Source organism: Bufo bufo, chromosome 2 (genome assembly GCF_905171765.1).
Source record: "Bufo bufo chromosome 2, aBufBuf1.1, whole genome shotgun sequence".
Lineage (NCBI taxonomy): Eukaryota > Metazoa > Chordata > Amphibia > Anura > Bufonidae > Bufo > Bufo bufo.
The window spans coordinates 380,480,978-380,496,763 of NC_053390.1; the positions used below are offsets into that span (position 1 = coordinate 380,480,978).

General features: G+C 43.4%; 1 protein-coding gene across 1 annotated transcript in view; it reads left to right on the top strand.

Annotated features, from left to right (window-relative positions):
* The window catches only part of LOC120990884 (RNA exonuclease 1 homolog), a 53,114-nt gene extending 40,654 nt beyond the window's left edge, over positions 1 to 12,460 (top strand). Inside the window, exon 16 of the mRNA XM_040419770.1 lies at positions 12,372 to 12,460. Coding sequence (XP_040275704.1) covers positions 12,372 to 12,460 — 89 coding nt within the window. The remainder of the gene's footprint in view (positions 1 to 12,371) is intronic.
* Positions 12,461 to 15,786: the final 3,326 nt, after the last annotated feature.

Here is a 15,786-nt window from a genome sequence, read left to right on the forward strand (position 1 = left end):
CAGTCGTGTGTACTCCAAAATGGGAACAATAACTATACAGTAGTTAATTCTGCAAAAAGACCAGGCTCTCACAAGTCACAAAGCTCTGTTGGCAGAAAAATTGAAAGGTTATGGTTCTCAAAATATGTTGACACAAAAAAACGAAGAAAAAAGAATGTACAGTATTTTTTTGCCCTATAATAATCACCTGGCCAGAGGTTGCACCTAGGTTTTAGAGGAGGAAAATAAACATTTTTCATTTATATGTCAGATCAGACACCCTAATGATTCTAATACCCCCATGTTAATCAGACATGAGATCCAGTGCACTTCCCGAGGGAGTGCTGCATTCACTGCTCCCCAGTCCTCCTGTGCTAATGAGCATTTCCATGACGGAACCGCTAATTAGTATTTGCACCATAAGACACACTGACATTTTTCCTCCACTTTGGGAAGGAAAAAAGTTTTATAGGGCGAAAAATACAGTATGTATTGTGCAGAAGTAATAAAACCTACAGTAAACTACATTTAGTTTTGCCATAATCATTCTGACGTATATTAAGGCTACCTGCACACGTGGAAAAACTGCAGCTTAAGGCCTCATGCACACGACCGTTGTGTGCACCCGTGGCCGTTGTGCCGTTTTCCGTTTTTTTTCGCTGACCCATTGACTTTCAATGGGTCCGTGGAAAAATCGGAAAATGCACCGTTTTGCAGCCGCATCCGTGATCCGTGTTTCCTGGCCGTGAAAAAAATATGACCTGTCCTATTTTTTTCACGGCCAACGGTTCACGGACCCATTCAAGTCAATGGGTCCGTGAAAGAACACGGATGCACACAAGATTGGCATCCGTGTCCGTGATCCGTGGCCGTAGTTTAGTTTTTATACAGACGGATCCGAAGATCCGTCTGCATAAAAGCTTTTTCAAAGCTGAGTTTTCACTTCGTGAAAACTCAGAACCGACAGTATATTCTAACACAGAAGCGTTCCCATGGTGATGGGGACGCTTCTAGTTAGAATACACTACAAACTGTGTACAAGACTGCCCCCTGCTGCCTGGCAGCACCCGATCTCTTACAGGGGGCCGTGATCAGCACAATTAACCCCTTCAGGTGCGGCACCTGAAAGGGTTAATTGTACTATCATATCCCCCTGTAAGAGATCAGGGCTGCCAGGCAGCAGGGGGCAGACCCTCCCCCCCCCCCCCCCTCCCCAGTTTGAATATCATTGGTGGCCAGTGCGGCCCCCCCCCTCCCTCTATTGTAATAATTCGTTGGTGGCACAGTGTGCGCCCCCCCCCCCTTCCTCCCTCTATTGTAATAAATCGTTGGTGGCACAGTGTGCGCCCCCCATTGCCCCCCCCCCCATCTATAGCATTAACAACGTTGGTGGCCAGTGTGCAGCCTCCCATCTCCCCCCCCCCTCCCCCCCATCATCATTGGTGGCAGCGGAGTTCCGATCGGAGTCCCAGTTTATTCGCTGGGGCTCCGATCGGTAACCATGGCAACCAGGACGCTACTACAGTCCTCGTTGCCATGGTTACTTAGCAATAGTACAATAGTAGAAGATTAATACTTACCTGCTGCTGCGATGTTCGTGTCCGGCCGGGAGCTCCACCTACTGGTAAGTGACAGTGACAGGTCTGTGCGGCGCATTGCTAAATGAACCGTCACTTACCAGTAGGAGGAGCTCCCGGCCGGACACGAACATCACAGCTCCCAGGTAAGTATGAATCTTGTACTATTGCTAGTAACCCGCTGCCACCAATGATCGGGGGGGGGGGGGGCGCAAGATGGGAGGCCGCACACTGGCCACCAATGTTGAAAATGCTATAGAGGGAGGGGGGCCAATGATTGCCACCAACGATTTATTACAATAGAGGGAGGAAGGGGGGGGGGGGGGGGCGCACACTGTGCCACCAACGAATTATTACAATAGAGGGAGGAAGGGGGGGGGGGAGGCGGGGGGGGGGCACACTGTGCCACCAACGAATTATTACAATAGAGGGAGGAAGGGGGGGGGCGCACACTGTGCCACCAACGATTTATTACAATGGAGGAAGGGGGGGGGGGGGGGCCGCACTGGCCACCAATGATATTCAAACTGGGGAGGGGGGGGGGGGTCTGCCCCCTGCTGCCTGGCAGCCCTGATCTCTTACAGGGGGATATGATAGTACAATTAACCCCTTCAGGTGCGGCACCTGAGGGGTTAATTGTGCTGATCACGGCCCCCTGTAAGAGATCGGATGCTGCTAGGCAGCAGGGGGCAGTCATGTACACAGTTTGTAGTATATTCTAACTAGAAGCGTCCCCATCACCATGGGAACGCCTCTGTGTTAGAATATACTGTCGGAAATGAGGTTTCACGATCTAACTCATATCCGACAGTATATTCTAACATAGAGGCGTTCCCATGGTGATGGGGACGCTTCAAGTTAAAATATACCATCGGATTGGAGAAAACTCCGATCTGATGGTATAAAAGGGACTCCGGACTTTACATTGAAAGTCAATGGGGACGGATCCGTTTGAAATGGCACCATATTGTGTCAACGTCAAACGGATCCGTCCCCATTGACTTGCATTGTAATTCAGGACGGATCCGTTTGGCTCCGCACGGCCAGGCGGACACCAAAATGACTTTTTTTTTATGTCCGTGGATCCGCCAAAAATCAAGGAAGACCCACGGACGAAAAAACGGTCACGGATCACGGACCTACGGACCCTGTTTTTGCGGACCGTGAAAAAAAACGTTCGTGTGCATGAGGCCTAATACAGTACCAGCAAAGTGAATGAGATTAGACAAACTTTCTTCCATGCAGATTTTGAAATCTGAAGCATGTCATTTTTAGTTTTTTTGTCCCCGTCCCCCCACCCTTTTCAATGGAAGGATGAGATCTGCACCAAAACCACATCAAATCCGCAATAAAACTGGTTTAGTTGCCCTTAGCAACCAATCAGATTTTGCCTTTCATTTTCCAAAGGAGCTCTGAAAAATAAAATGTGGAATCTTATTAGTTGCAATGGGCAATTAAGGCTACTTTCACACTAGCGTCTACGTTTTCCAGTATTGAGATCCGTCATAGGTGCTCAATACAGGAAAAAAAGCTTCTGTTTAGTCCCTATTCATTGTCAATGCGGACAAAACTGAATGGAATGCTCCAAAATGCATTCTGTTTAGTTGCGTTCCCAGACCAGATGGCAAACCGCAACATGTTGCATTTTGCTTTCCGTCCTGGGATGCGGAGCAAGACTGATCCGGCATTAGCCTCAATGCAAGTCAGTGGGGACGGATCCGTTTTCTCTGACACAATAGAAAACTGATCTGACTTTCAATGGAGTTCATGACTGATCCGTTGTGGCAATGTTAAAGATAATACAACCGGATCCGTTCATAGCAGATGGTTGTATTATCAGTAACTAGCGTTTTTGCTGGACCCTGCACACGACTGTAGGTGTCCCGTTGCCGTATTGCGAATCCGCAATACACTGGGACTGTTCCGTGTGCATTCCGCATCATGGATGCAGACCCATTCACTTCAATGGGTCCGCAAATCCGGAAGCACTACGGAGTGCTTCCGTCGGATTTCGACCCGTACTTCTGTTCTGCAAAAAGATGGAACATGTTCTATCTTTTTGCAGAACAGGTGGATCGCGGACCCATTCAAGTGAATGGGTCCGCAATCCGCTGCGGCTGCCCCGCGGTCTGTGTTCGTGCATGGCCACGGCGCGCGCACAATCGTGTGCAGGAGGCCTAAGACAGGTTTTTCTCTGCTTGAGTTTTGATAAATCTCCCTCTTTATATTTTTATTCATATTTTGACTACTTGCTATGCGGTTTGCATCCTGCACCCAGATTAAGATGTCATTTATGTGGGGTTGTTTCTCCCAGTAATACATGTGGGATGTGAGATCTGTTATCTAGGAAGCTGTGATCATCAATAGCTCATGTGTGAGCAAAACTTAATTCCTGTACCGATTGAGAAATTTCTTCTCCCTTGTGCGGACAGACAGGGGTGAGTGATTCCACACTTCACACCCACTGATGTACACGACAAACACCTCAGCTGTCTTGTCCGAAAGACCGAAATTACCCTGAACCTGTTTAATTAGCATTTAGGAAGCAAATGAACAATAAAACGTTTAGTTGGAATGCATCCATAGCCTATAATGTGTTTAGTGTTCTATGGTGCATACCTTTTTATCTTTCTGGTTTTATTGACTATATTATGACCACATCTAACAAAGACAGAGGGGTTTCACTAAGAACTGTAATCCGATTAACGGAGTGCTTTGGCAGAAACCTTTCCCATGTGGACATTTAAAATTAGGTGTATAAACAATAGTGTTCACTAAACACAAGCTTACAAACTGGAAGACTGGTAGAGAAGGAAAGGTCTCTACCCACTTACAGAACGTCTTTCCTCTTCCCGCAGCAATTGTGAGGGTAAAAGCTGGTTGAGCAGTGCAGAGGCTTATTGCAGGTTGTAGGCTTTTCTAAAGAGTTTGCATGGTGGAAGACATTTTAAGGGTAGAGCAAGTATGGAGAATTTACATGAGCAGAGGACATGTAGGGGGTAGTGTATTAGGGCAGAGATGTGTGTATTGTTTTGTATGTTGTTGCCATGACTTCTCTGGGCATAGGTGATCTAGTAAATTGCAGTTGAAAGGCAACAGAGGAACAAGAGGAGCAACAGGTTAAGGGCTCATGCACTCGAAAGTATTTTCTTTCCATGTCCGTTCAGGTTTTTTTTTTTTTTTTGGACAGTATGTGGGACCATTTATTTCAACGGGTCTGCAAAAAATGTAAGTTTCACAAAGAAATAGAACGTGTCCTATTGTCTGCATTATGGACAACGATAGTACTGTTCTTTTAGGGTCCAGCTGTTCTGTTCCGCAAAAAAACTGAATGCACACGGACGTCATCCGTTTTTTGCGGACCACAAAATACATACGGTCGTGTGCATGAGCCCTTAGCCTGCAATGGAGTTGTGAATGAATTGGAGAGGTGCAATAGTGTTACCACAGAGGAGGATGTTGGAGTAGTCGAAGTAGGATTTGATGGGGACATGGACAAGGATTTTTGTCCATATTAAAGGGATTCTGTTACCTCGTTTTAGCCTATAGAGCTGCGGACATGCACGGCTAGATCGCCGCTAGCATGTCCGCAATATACCTGTCCCATAGCGCAGTGTGCTTTTATTGTGTTTAAAAAATGATTGTATATACAGTACAGACCAAAAGTTTGGACACACCTCATTCAAAGAGTTTTCTTTATTTTCATGACTATGAAGGCATCAAAACTATGAATTAACACATGTGGAATTATATACATAACATGTATGAATATGTAGAGAGAATCTCTAAATCGCACATCCTCATACCTATGCTTCTGATATACAACTGTTTTATACTAATTGTCTCTTTATAGTGCACAGCAAATGATTGATAGCATCGCTGTATAGCCATGTTTTATCATAAGAAATGCTGATAATTGAAAACAGTTGTATATCAGAAGCATAGGTATGAGGATGTGCGATTTAGAGATTCTCTCTACATATTCATACAATTTATGCTATAAACTTCTTTTCCCCCCTCCCCTGAATCAGCACTCCTCCCCATGTGGCTCAGGTGCTTTTTAAATTAGCAGAAGTCTGCAAAGGGTCTATAAATTCCTACCACATCTCAGTTGGAGTTCCTGAGAGGCTGTGAACAGGTGAGCCATTTGCACCAGTTCACATGCGGCGCTGGACGGAGTGATGGGACCCGGGGCCCATGTGGCCTCACTGTATAGTGGGGCTGCTGTGCGGCTGCTGGATCCCATTGCCTGCTGGAGCGGTGTGGAGGCGTGGTGGTCACCGCACGGCTCTGCGCCATGGTTAGAGTAGGTTCCCACTTAAACAAGAGGCAACCTTGTCGCGGTAAGTGGGCCTATGCGCTTTGATCAAACTGTATACTAATTGTCTCTTTATAGTGCACAGCAAATGATTGATAGCATCGCTGTATAGCCATGTTTTATCATAAGAAATGCTGATAATTGAAAACAGTTGTATATCAGAAGCATAGGTATGAGGATGTGCGATTTAGAGATTCTCTCTACATATTCATTATATACATAACAAACAAGTGTGAAACAACTGAAAATATGTCCTATTCTAGGTTCTTCAAAGTAGCCACCTTTTACTTTGATTACTGCTTTGCACACTCTTGGCATTCTCTTGATGAGCTTCAAGAGGTAGTCCCCTGAAATGGTCTTCCAACAGTCTTGAAGGAGTTCCCAGAGATGCTTAGCACTTGTTGGCCCTTTTGCCTTCACTCTGCGGTCCAGCTCACCCCAAACCATCTCGATTGGGTTCAGGTCCGGTGACTGTGGAGGCCAGGTCATCTGGCGCAGCACCCTGTCACTCTCCTTCATGGTCAAATAGCCCTTACTTTCAAAGTTTTCCCAATTTTTCGGCTGACTGACTGACCTTCATTTCTTAAAGTAATGATGGCCACTCGTTTTTCTTTACTTAGCTGCTTTTTTCTTGCCATAATACAAATTCTAACAGTCTATTTAAGTAGGACTATCAACTGTGTATCCACCTGACTTCTCCTCAACGCAACTGATGGTCCCAACCCCATTTATAAGGCAAGAAATCCCACTTATTAAACCTGACAGGGCACACCTGTGAAGTGAAAACCATTTCAGGGTACTACCTCTTGAAGCTCATCAAGAGAATGCCAAGAGTGTGCAAAGCAGTAATCAAAGCAAAAGGTGGCTACTTTGAAGAACCTAGAATATGACATATTTCAGTTGTTTCACACTTGTTTGTTATGTAAATAATTCCACATGTGTTAATTCATAGTTTTGATGCCTTCAGTGTGAATCTACAATTTTCATAGTCATGAAAATAAAGAAAACTCTTTGAATGAGAAGGTGTCCAAACTTTTGGTCTGTACTGTATATGTAAATGAGCCTGGTAAGGAGCCTAAGGGGCTGTACTAACCTTCTTGGAGCCCAGCCACGCCCCCTGTGAAGGAGCCCAGCACCACCTGCGTCGTCCGAATCCCCTCCTTGCTCACAAAGTTAGATCGCCAGAATCTTGGGATGCGCGAGTTCGCACATGCGCAGTTCCTTCCCTGAGGCTGATGCCAGCACAGGGAAGGAACACTATGCTGGCACTGTGCATGCGCGAGCTTGCGCATAGCGAGATTACGTCAATCTGTGAGCAAGGAGGAGATTCGGAGGACGCAGGTGGTGCTGGGCTCCTTAACAGGGGGCGTGGCTGGGCTCCAAGAAGGTTAGTACAGCCCCTTGGGATCCTTACCAGGCTCATTTACATATCTATAAAATAATTTTTTAAACGCAATAAAAGCACACAGAGCTATGGGACAGGTATATTGCAGACATGCTAGCAGCGATCTAGCTGTGCATGTCCGCAGCTCTATAGGCTAAAACGAGATGACAGAATCCCTTAAGTTTTTTTTTTAGGATGTAGGCGGAGAATCAGAGCTGTAATATCAGGGCCAGAGGTAAATTTTAAGAATGTTTACATTGATCACACTCAAAGCCAAATAATCCCTGCCAATCATCTGTTCTGCAGTATTTCCAACTCCATCCATTTGTGTAGTTACTGCAGCGCTGAACAGTGGCCAGCTGTGTGGTTCTGGAGCTGCTGCAGAACAGCTGATCGGTGGAGGTGTGAAGATTCCTTCCCAATTAGATATTGACAGCCTGACCTGAGTCCAAATCAAATTTCAAATAATTTGCCATTGCCGCTACAGAACTTTGACACAAAAGTACGTGAAGGTGTCTGTGCATATAAAGTGTAATTTTTCATGAGCAATCTTGAACTGGAAGAACAAAAAATCCGGTTAAAGGGAACCTCTCATCAACTTTATCCTGACCTCACTGAGAGCAGCATAAGGGTCCATTCACACATCCGTGTGTGTTTTGCGGATCCGCAAAACATGGACAGCGGCAGTGTGCGTTCTGCATTTTGCGGACCGCACATTGCTGGCACGAATAGAATATGCCTATTCATGTCCGCTATTATATTCTATGTTTTTCGGGATCGGAATTGCGGGCCCGCAATTCCGCATCCGTGCGGCCCCATAGAAATGAATGGGTCCGCAATTCCGTTCCGCAAAATGCGGAGCGCAATTGCGGATGTGTGAATGGAGCCTAAATTAGTAACAGAAATGCTGATTTCTGCGGTGTCACTCATGAGCTAAAAGTAAGTGGTTGCCAAGAACCAGCATCATAATCATTGCAGCCCAGGCCTTGGAAAGAGTCAAATCTACGGTACCTTAGTCATGGTTATTCATAATCTCCTGCACTCTCACCCATCTGCTGATTGTCAGTTCTCTCCTAGAGAGAAAGGGAGAAAACTAGGTAGGAGACTGTCAGTCATCAGCAGGTCAGTGAGGAGAGCAGGAATTCATGAATAACCATGACTCTTCTCAGGTGGCCGGGACTCTCTTCCAGGCCTAGTCTGTAATGATTGTGGTGATGGTTCTTGGCAACTACTTACTGTTAACTTTTAACCCCTTAGGGCGTACCGGTACGCCCTGTTTCCCGAGTCCTTATGGACCCAGGGCGTACCGGTACGCCCTAACTTTAAAGCGCTATTGTGGCGAGGGTTAATCGGAACAGGATGTCCGCTGAAATCATTCAGCGGGCATCCTGTCACAACGCCGATTGCCGGAAACCGCAGGTCAATTCAGACCTGCGGTTTTTACCTGGTGCGGCGGTGCCATCGGGTCCCCATGCGGCTGTAGGGGGGACCCGATGGCATGGAAGGCAGCGCGATGTCTAAGGAAGGCATCGCGCTGCCTTCCAGTGACGAGCCTGTGAGATCCAGCCCCCTGGATCTCACAGGCCGGAGGTTGTATGAATAATACACACAGTATGGAATGCATTGTAAAGGGGATTAGACCCCCAAAAGTTCAAGTCCCAAAGTGGGACAAAAAATAAAGTGGAAAAAAAGTTAAAAAAAATAATTCCCCCCCCCCCACCAAAAAAAAAAAAAATTAAGTTTCAAGTAAAAATAAACCAAAACGTCATTTTCCCCAAATAAAGTAAAAAAAAAAATTGTAAAAAATAGGGGGGGGGGGGGGAGTTTACATATTAGGTATCGCCGTTTCCGTATCGACCGGCTCTATAAACATATCACATGACCTAACCCCTCAGATGAACACCATAAAAAATAAAAACTGTGCTAAATAAACCATTTCTTGTGACCTTACATCACAAAAAGTGTAATAGCAAGCGATCAAAAAGTCATATGCACCCCAAAATAGTGCCAATCAAACCGTCATCTCATCCCGCAAAAAATGAGACCCTAGCTAAGATGATCGCCCAAAAACTGAAAAAACTATGGCTTTCAGAATATGGAGACACTAAAACATGATTTTTTTTTTTTGTTTCAAAAATGATATTGTGTAAGACTTGCATAAATAAAAAAAAGTATACATATTAGGTATCGCAGCGTCTACTTGCTCTATAAAAATATCACATGACCTAACCCCTCAGGTGAATACCGTAAAAAAATAAAAACGGTGCAAAAAAAGCAATTTGTCACCTTACATCACAAAAAGTGTAATGGCAAGCGATCAAAAAGTCACACGCACCCCAAAATAGTGCCAATGAAACCGTCATCTCATCCCGCAAAAACCATACCCTACCCAAGGTAATCGCCCAAAAACTGAAAAAATTATGGCTTTCAGACTATGGAAACACTAAAACATGATTATTTTTTTTTGCTTCAAAAATGAAATCCTTGTGTAAAACTTACATAAATAAAAAAAAGTATACATATTAGGTATCGCATATCCGTGACAACCTGGTCTATAAAAATATCACATGATCTAACCTGTCAGAAGAATGTTGTAAATAACAAAAAAATAAACTGTGCCAAAACAGCTATTTCTTGTTACCTTGCCTCACAAAAAGTGTAATATAGAGCAACCAAAAATCATATGTACCCTAAACTAGTACCAACAATACTGCCACCCTATCTGTAGTTTCTAAAATGGGGTCACTTTTATGGAGTTTCTACTCTAGGGGTGCATCAGGGGGGCATCAAATGGGACATGGTGTCAAAAAAACCAGTCCAGCAAAATCTGCCTTCCAAAAACCGTATGGCATTCCTTTCCTTCTGCGCCCTGCTGTGTGCCCGTACAGCGGTGTACGACCACATATGGGGTGTTTCTGTAAACTACAGAATCAGGGCCATAAATATTGTTTGGTTTGGCTGTTAACCCTTGCTTTGTAACTGGCAAAAAAAATATTAAAATGGAAACTCTGCCAAAAATTTGAAATTTCGAAATTGTATCTATTTTCCATTAATTCTTGTGGAACACCTAAAGGGTTAACAAAGTTTGTAAAATTCGTTTTAAATACCTTGAGAGGTGTAGTTTCTAGAATGGGGTCATTTTTGGATGGTTTCTATTATGTAAGCCTCGCAAAGTGACTTCAGACCTGAACTGGTCCCTAAAAATTGGGTTTTTGAAAATTTCTGAAAAATTTCAAGATTTGCTTCTAAACTTCTAAGCCTTGTAACATCCCCAAAAAATAAAATATCCTTCCCAAAATGATCCAAACATGAAGTAGACATATGGGGAATGTAAAGTAATAACTATTTTTGGAGGTATTACTATGTATTATAAAAGTAGAGAAATTTAAACTTGAAAATTTGCAATTTTTAAAAAAAAAATTGGTAAATTTGGTATTTTTTTTTTATAAATAAAAATATTTTTTTTACTTCATTTTACCAGTGTCATGAAGTACAATATGTGACTTATCCAGGCCATTCTGAGATTGTTTTTTCGTCAAAGCGTTTTAAAGTTATCAGCACTTAAAGTGACACTGGTCAGATTTGCAAAAAGTGGCTAAGTCCAGAAGGTGAAATAGGGCTGAGTCCTTAAGGGGTTAAAAAAAATCATACCGTTGAAATCAACTCGCCTGTCTCTACTTTATTCTGTCGTTAATATGGGTAGCATAAAGTTGATGACAGGTTCCCTTTTAAGCTATAAAACTAAAATGGTAGCAATGCATAAAATACAGGAATTGCACCCCTTTAAATTTAGTGAACCAACAAATTCTATATATTCTGAATGCCGACTACCTATGAAAAGCTTTACACTTTGGTAGAAACAAACTGTATAAATGCATTAAACATATAATTGTACCTAAAACGCACATTAAAGCCGTTTATACAAAATGGGATATAAATAATTTATCAAGGTGTGTAAAGTTTATACAGTAGATCAGTCCTGCGCATCACTATGTCCTGCACACTGCAAGTAGCTGCTATGTGACCCAAATCTACATTCTTAAGAACACACAACTGTTTGAGAATACTATGTATTGCAACTATTTTCATGCACCGCTGTAGCTCGGGAGTCCTTATGCAAAGATAATTGAATCTGCAATATAATCGGTGAGGGGTTCATACATAACACACATGTCTACAATCATTGCTGTGTTTTAAAGAAATGTCAAAACCACAGGAATGCATCAGCCAACTTTTGCATTCAAATATGAGGGATTATATAGATGTATAGCTTTCAATTAGAGATGAGCAAATTTTATATTTTGAAATTCGTTCACACTTCGTTTACTGGTAAAAGGTGAATTGCATTATGGATTCCGTTACCAGGGACCAGAATACCTTTAGAGACATTCTGTTATTCATTCCGTCATAATAGTAGTCTATGGGCTGCATAACAGATCTGTTTCCGTTATGCAGGGTAGTCCTCTCCTGCATAACGGAAACAGATCTGTTATGCAGCCCATAGACTACTATTATGACGAAATGAATAACAGAATGTCTCTAAAGGTATTCTGGTCCCTGGTAACGGAATCCATAATGCAATTCACCTTTTTACCAACAAATGAAGTGTGAATGAGTTTCAAAATATGACCTGTAACATAGTGAGATGTGGTAAGAGGTAGTTTTTCCCATGAGAATAAAACTGGTGCCTTTTGCTCCTATATCGTCAACGCAGCACCAGAACGGTGGATGGTTTAAGTTGTTTTTTTTGTCCCTTTTTTTTTTTTTTTTTTATGGCCTCCATTGCAGTGGCACCTACAACGGGGATTAGCAACCTTTGGCATTCCAGCTGTGGTGAAACGGACTCCCAGCATGCACACTTGCCTAGCTGTTTTCAGCACTATCATAGAAGTGAATTGAGCATGCTGGGAGTTGTAGCTTCACCACATCTAGAAGTTATCAGTGGGGCTGTTGGGCCCCTGCTCATCTGATATTGATGGCTTAGTCTATTCTGAGGTTATCACCATCAAAATCCTCAACGCCTTATGGGTTGTTTTTACTGTATATTAGCTTGTTAAATGGGCGAAGACTTTTTTTTTTTACATGAAAAAATTTAGTATTCTATTGCTTTTAGTTAGTGGTCATGATTCAAGTGAAGATGCTACTGCATGTATGGAACTGATGATCTGGAAAGTGAAAGAAGATACAAAAGGACGAAGATGAGTCTACATTGGCTACAAGAGCACTTACCCTTTTCCTTAATGCAAAAGTGCCTACGGTGTAAAGAAAAGCTTCTGACAATTTTTTTTTTTTGTGCATGACTTCATTAAAGTTTGATAAATGGAGGCTTTAGCAACCTCTGGTGTGGAATACTACACCTCCCAGCATGCTGCATTCACTGTATTAGTTCCAAGAACAGCTGAGTGCAGGAGGTTGCTCACGTATGTGTTAGTGAATTGTAGATTTGCATAAGGTAATGTCCGTGTTTCTCCAATTTCATGTTGTTGGACTAATAATTTAGCAGGTTGTACTTTCCTGTCTTATAGATAAGTATGCTTTTGTAGATGTTGCACTTAAGGCTCATTGTATTTCTAAATAAAGATTACTAAACATGTGTCAATTTACTGTAGGCAGAATAGTGTACCATGGCACCAGGCTGTGTTCTTGTACAGTGTGGTGCAAACATAAATTACCTACCTGTACTGTTAGGTTTTACAAAGTAATATGCTAATTATTGAGCAAAAAAAGGCATGTAAGGTTGAGGTCACACTTGGGTTATTTCTATCCTTGTATTGTGAAACAAAACCAGGAGAAGAACAGGTGCAGATCTTTCCATTAGACCTTACCTCTGCATTGGCTTCAATACTGGTTTTGTTTCACAGTCACTGATGGAAATGCCTGAAGTGTGAACTCAGCCTAGGTAATATGATTCTATTTAAAGGGACCTTTGATCCCTCTAATGCTAGTGTCACACAACATTTTTATTTGTTGGGCGCTTCTGTTTTTGCTGCATTTACTTAGGCTAGGTATGCTCAACCTGTGGCCCTCCAGCTGTTGCAAAACTACAACGCCCATCATTCCTGAAGGGCATGGTGGGAGTTGTAGTTTTACAACAGCTGGAGGGCTGCAGGTTGAGCATCCCTGTCTTAGGCAAAAAGCCAGCAGTTCAAGATGTTGTATTAAAGTCTATGTTCAGGTGTGTTCTTTTGATGTTGCAGCATTTTCTAGAGCTGAGATAGATATCAGCTCTAGAAAATGCTGCAACACGTGTCAGCATCCTCCCTTTACCCTTCTCCTCTTCCAGATGACAATCTTTAAAATAAGAACAGGAGCAAAGCATTAGCTGTTATAGGTAGGGAAATATTGATTTTAGAAATTGAGTCAGTAGTGAAAGCAGCTGAAACATGCTTTAAGCTGGGTTCACTCGCAAGCTGATTTCTAAAGGCTATATGTCCCAGTGTAGGTCCTGCAATCTTGGTCTTGTTTTTTAAAACAATTAGACTGTCAGATTTCAAACAAGACCAGGCCGACATATTTACCGTATTTTTCGCCCTATAAGATGTACCTGCCCATAAGACGCACCTAGGTTTTTAAGGAGGAAAATGAGAAGAAAAAAAATTTGACCCAAAAGGTCTGCTTTTGGTGGGTTTTGAACTGATGGTGGTCTGTGGGTGACACTGTTATGGGGATCTCTGGAAGGCTCTTATTGGGGGGGGGGTCTCTGGATGACACCTATATAGCATCTTATGCTATGTGTCATCCACAGATCCCCTCCATAACAGTGTCCCTGTAGTGTGAATGACCCATCTGGTTTTATAATGACAGGTGGGCCCGTGCAGTGACTGTATTCTACTACATGGGCCCTGCTAACTGTGTATATACTGTAATTGTAGGCATTGTTCATATATAAAAATTCAGGGTAATCAGCGCCTGTATTACTTACAAGTGCTCAGTAGCAGGGAGGAGGCAGGCCGGGTGCTGGCAGCGTGAGTCACTACATCATGCGCCCATTACTTACAAGTGCTCAGTAGCAGGGAGGAGGCAGGCCGGGTGCTGGCAGCGTGAGTCACTACATCATGCGCCCACGCCGCCTGCTTCATTCATAACGTGGGCGGCGCAGGCGCGTGACATAGTGACTCACACTGCCAGGGCCCGTCCTCCCGGCCTGCCTCCTCTGCTACTGAGCGCTTGTAATACAGGCGCTGATTACCCTGAATTTGTATATATTAACAATGCCTACAATTATAGATAAGATTATATACAGTGAGCGGGGCCCATGTAGTGGAATACAGTCACTGCATGGGCCCCGCTGTCATTATAAAAGCAGATGCCAGCCCCGCCTCCCTCTCAGCTGATACACCCGCGGCGTATCATTGAAAATTTGGCAAAATGCAGCATTCGCCCAATAGGATGCACTTTTTTCCCCCCCAAAAGTGGGGGGAAAATAGCAGTGCATCTTATAGGGTGAAAAATACGGTAGTTGCTATAGAGCCCAAGATAGGAAGGGCTAAATCACCTCTACTTAGGCCCCTTTCACACGGGCGAGTATTCCGCGCAGATACGATGCGTGAGTTGAATGCATTGCACCTGCACTGAATCTGGACCCATTCATTTTTATGGGGCTGTGCACACGAGCGGTGATTTTCACGCATCACTTGTGCGTTGCGTGAAAATCGCAGCATGCACCTCTTTGTGAGTTTTTCACGTAACGCAGGCCCCATAGAAATGAATGGGGTTGCGTGAAAATCGCAAGCAAGTGCGGATGCGGTGCGATTTTCACGCACGGTTGCTAGGAGACTATCGGGATGGGGACCCGATCATTATTATTTTCCCTTATAACATGGTTATAAGGGAAAATAGCATTCTGAATACAGAATGCATAGTAAAATAGCGCTGGAGGGGTTAAAAAAATAAAAATTAAACTCACCTTAGTCCACTTGATCGCGCAGCCTGTCTTCTCTTCTGTCTCCTCCTTTGCTGATTGCAGGAAAAGGACCTGTCGTGGTGTCATTCCAGTCATCACATGATCTTTTACCATGGTGATGGATTATGTGATGTCACTGTGCTCATCACATGGTCCGTCACCACAGGTCCTGTTACTGCACACAGCTAAGATGAAGACAGAAGAGATGCCGGGCTGCGCAATCAAGTTTATTAAGGTGAGTTAAATTTTTTATTTTATAACCCCCCTCCAGCGCTATTTTACTATGCATTCTGTATTCAGAATGGTATTATTTTCCCTTATAACCATGTTATAAGGGAAAATAATACAATCTACAGAACACCGATCCCAAGCCCGAACTTCTGTGAAGAAGTTCGGGTGCCAAACATGTGCGATTTTTCTCACGCGAGTGCAAAATGCATTACAATGTTTTGCACTCGCGCAGAAAAATCGCGCATTTTCCCACAACGCACCGCCTCTTATCTGGGCCAAAAATATGACGCCCGTGTGAAAGAGGCCTTAGGCTGAATTATTAGGTACTTTTTTTTTTGTCAATATCTGAGCAGAGTTGGGGAAAAATTGTTAGCGGTTTTAAAAACTGCATATT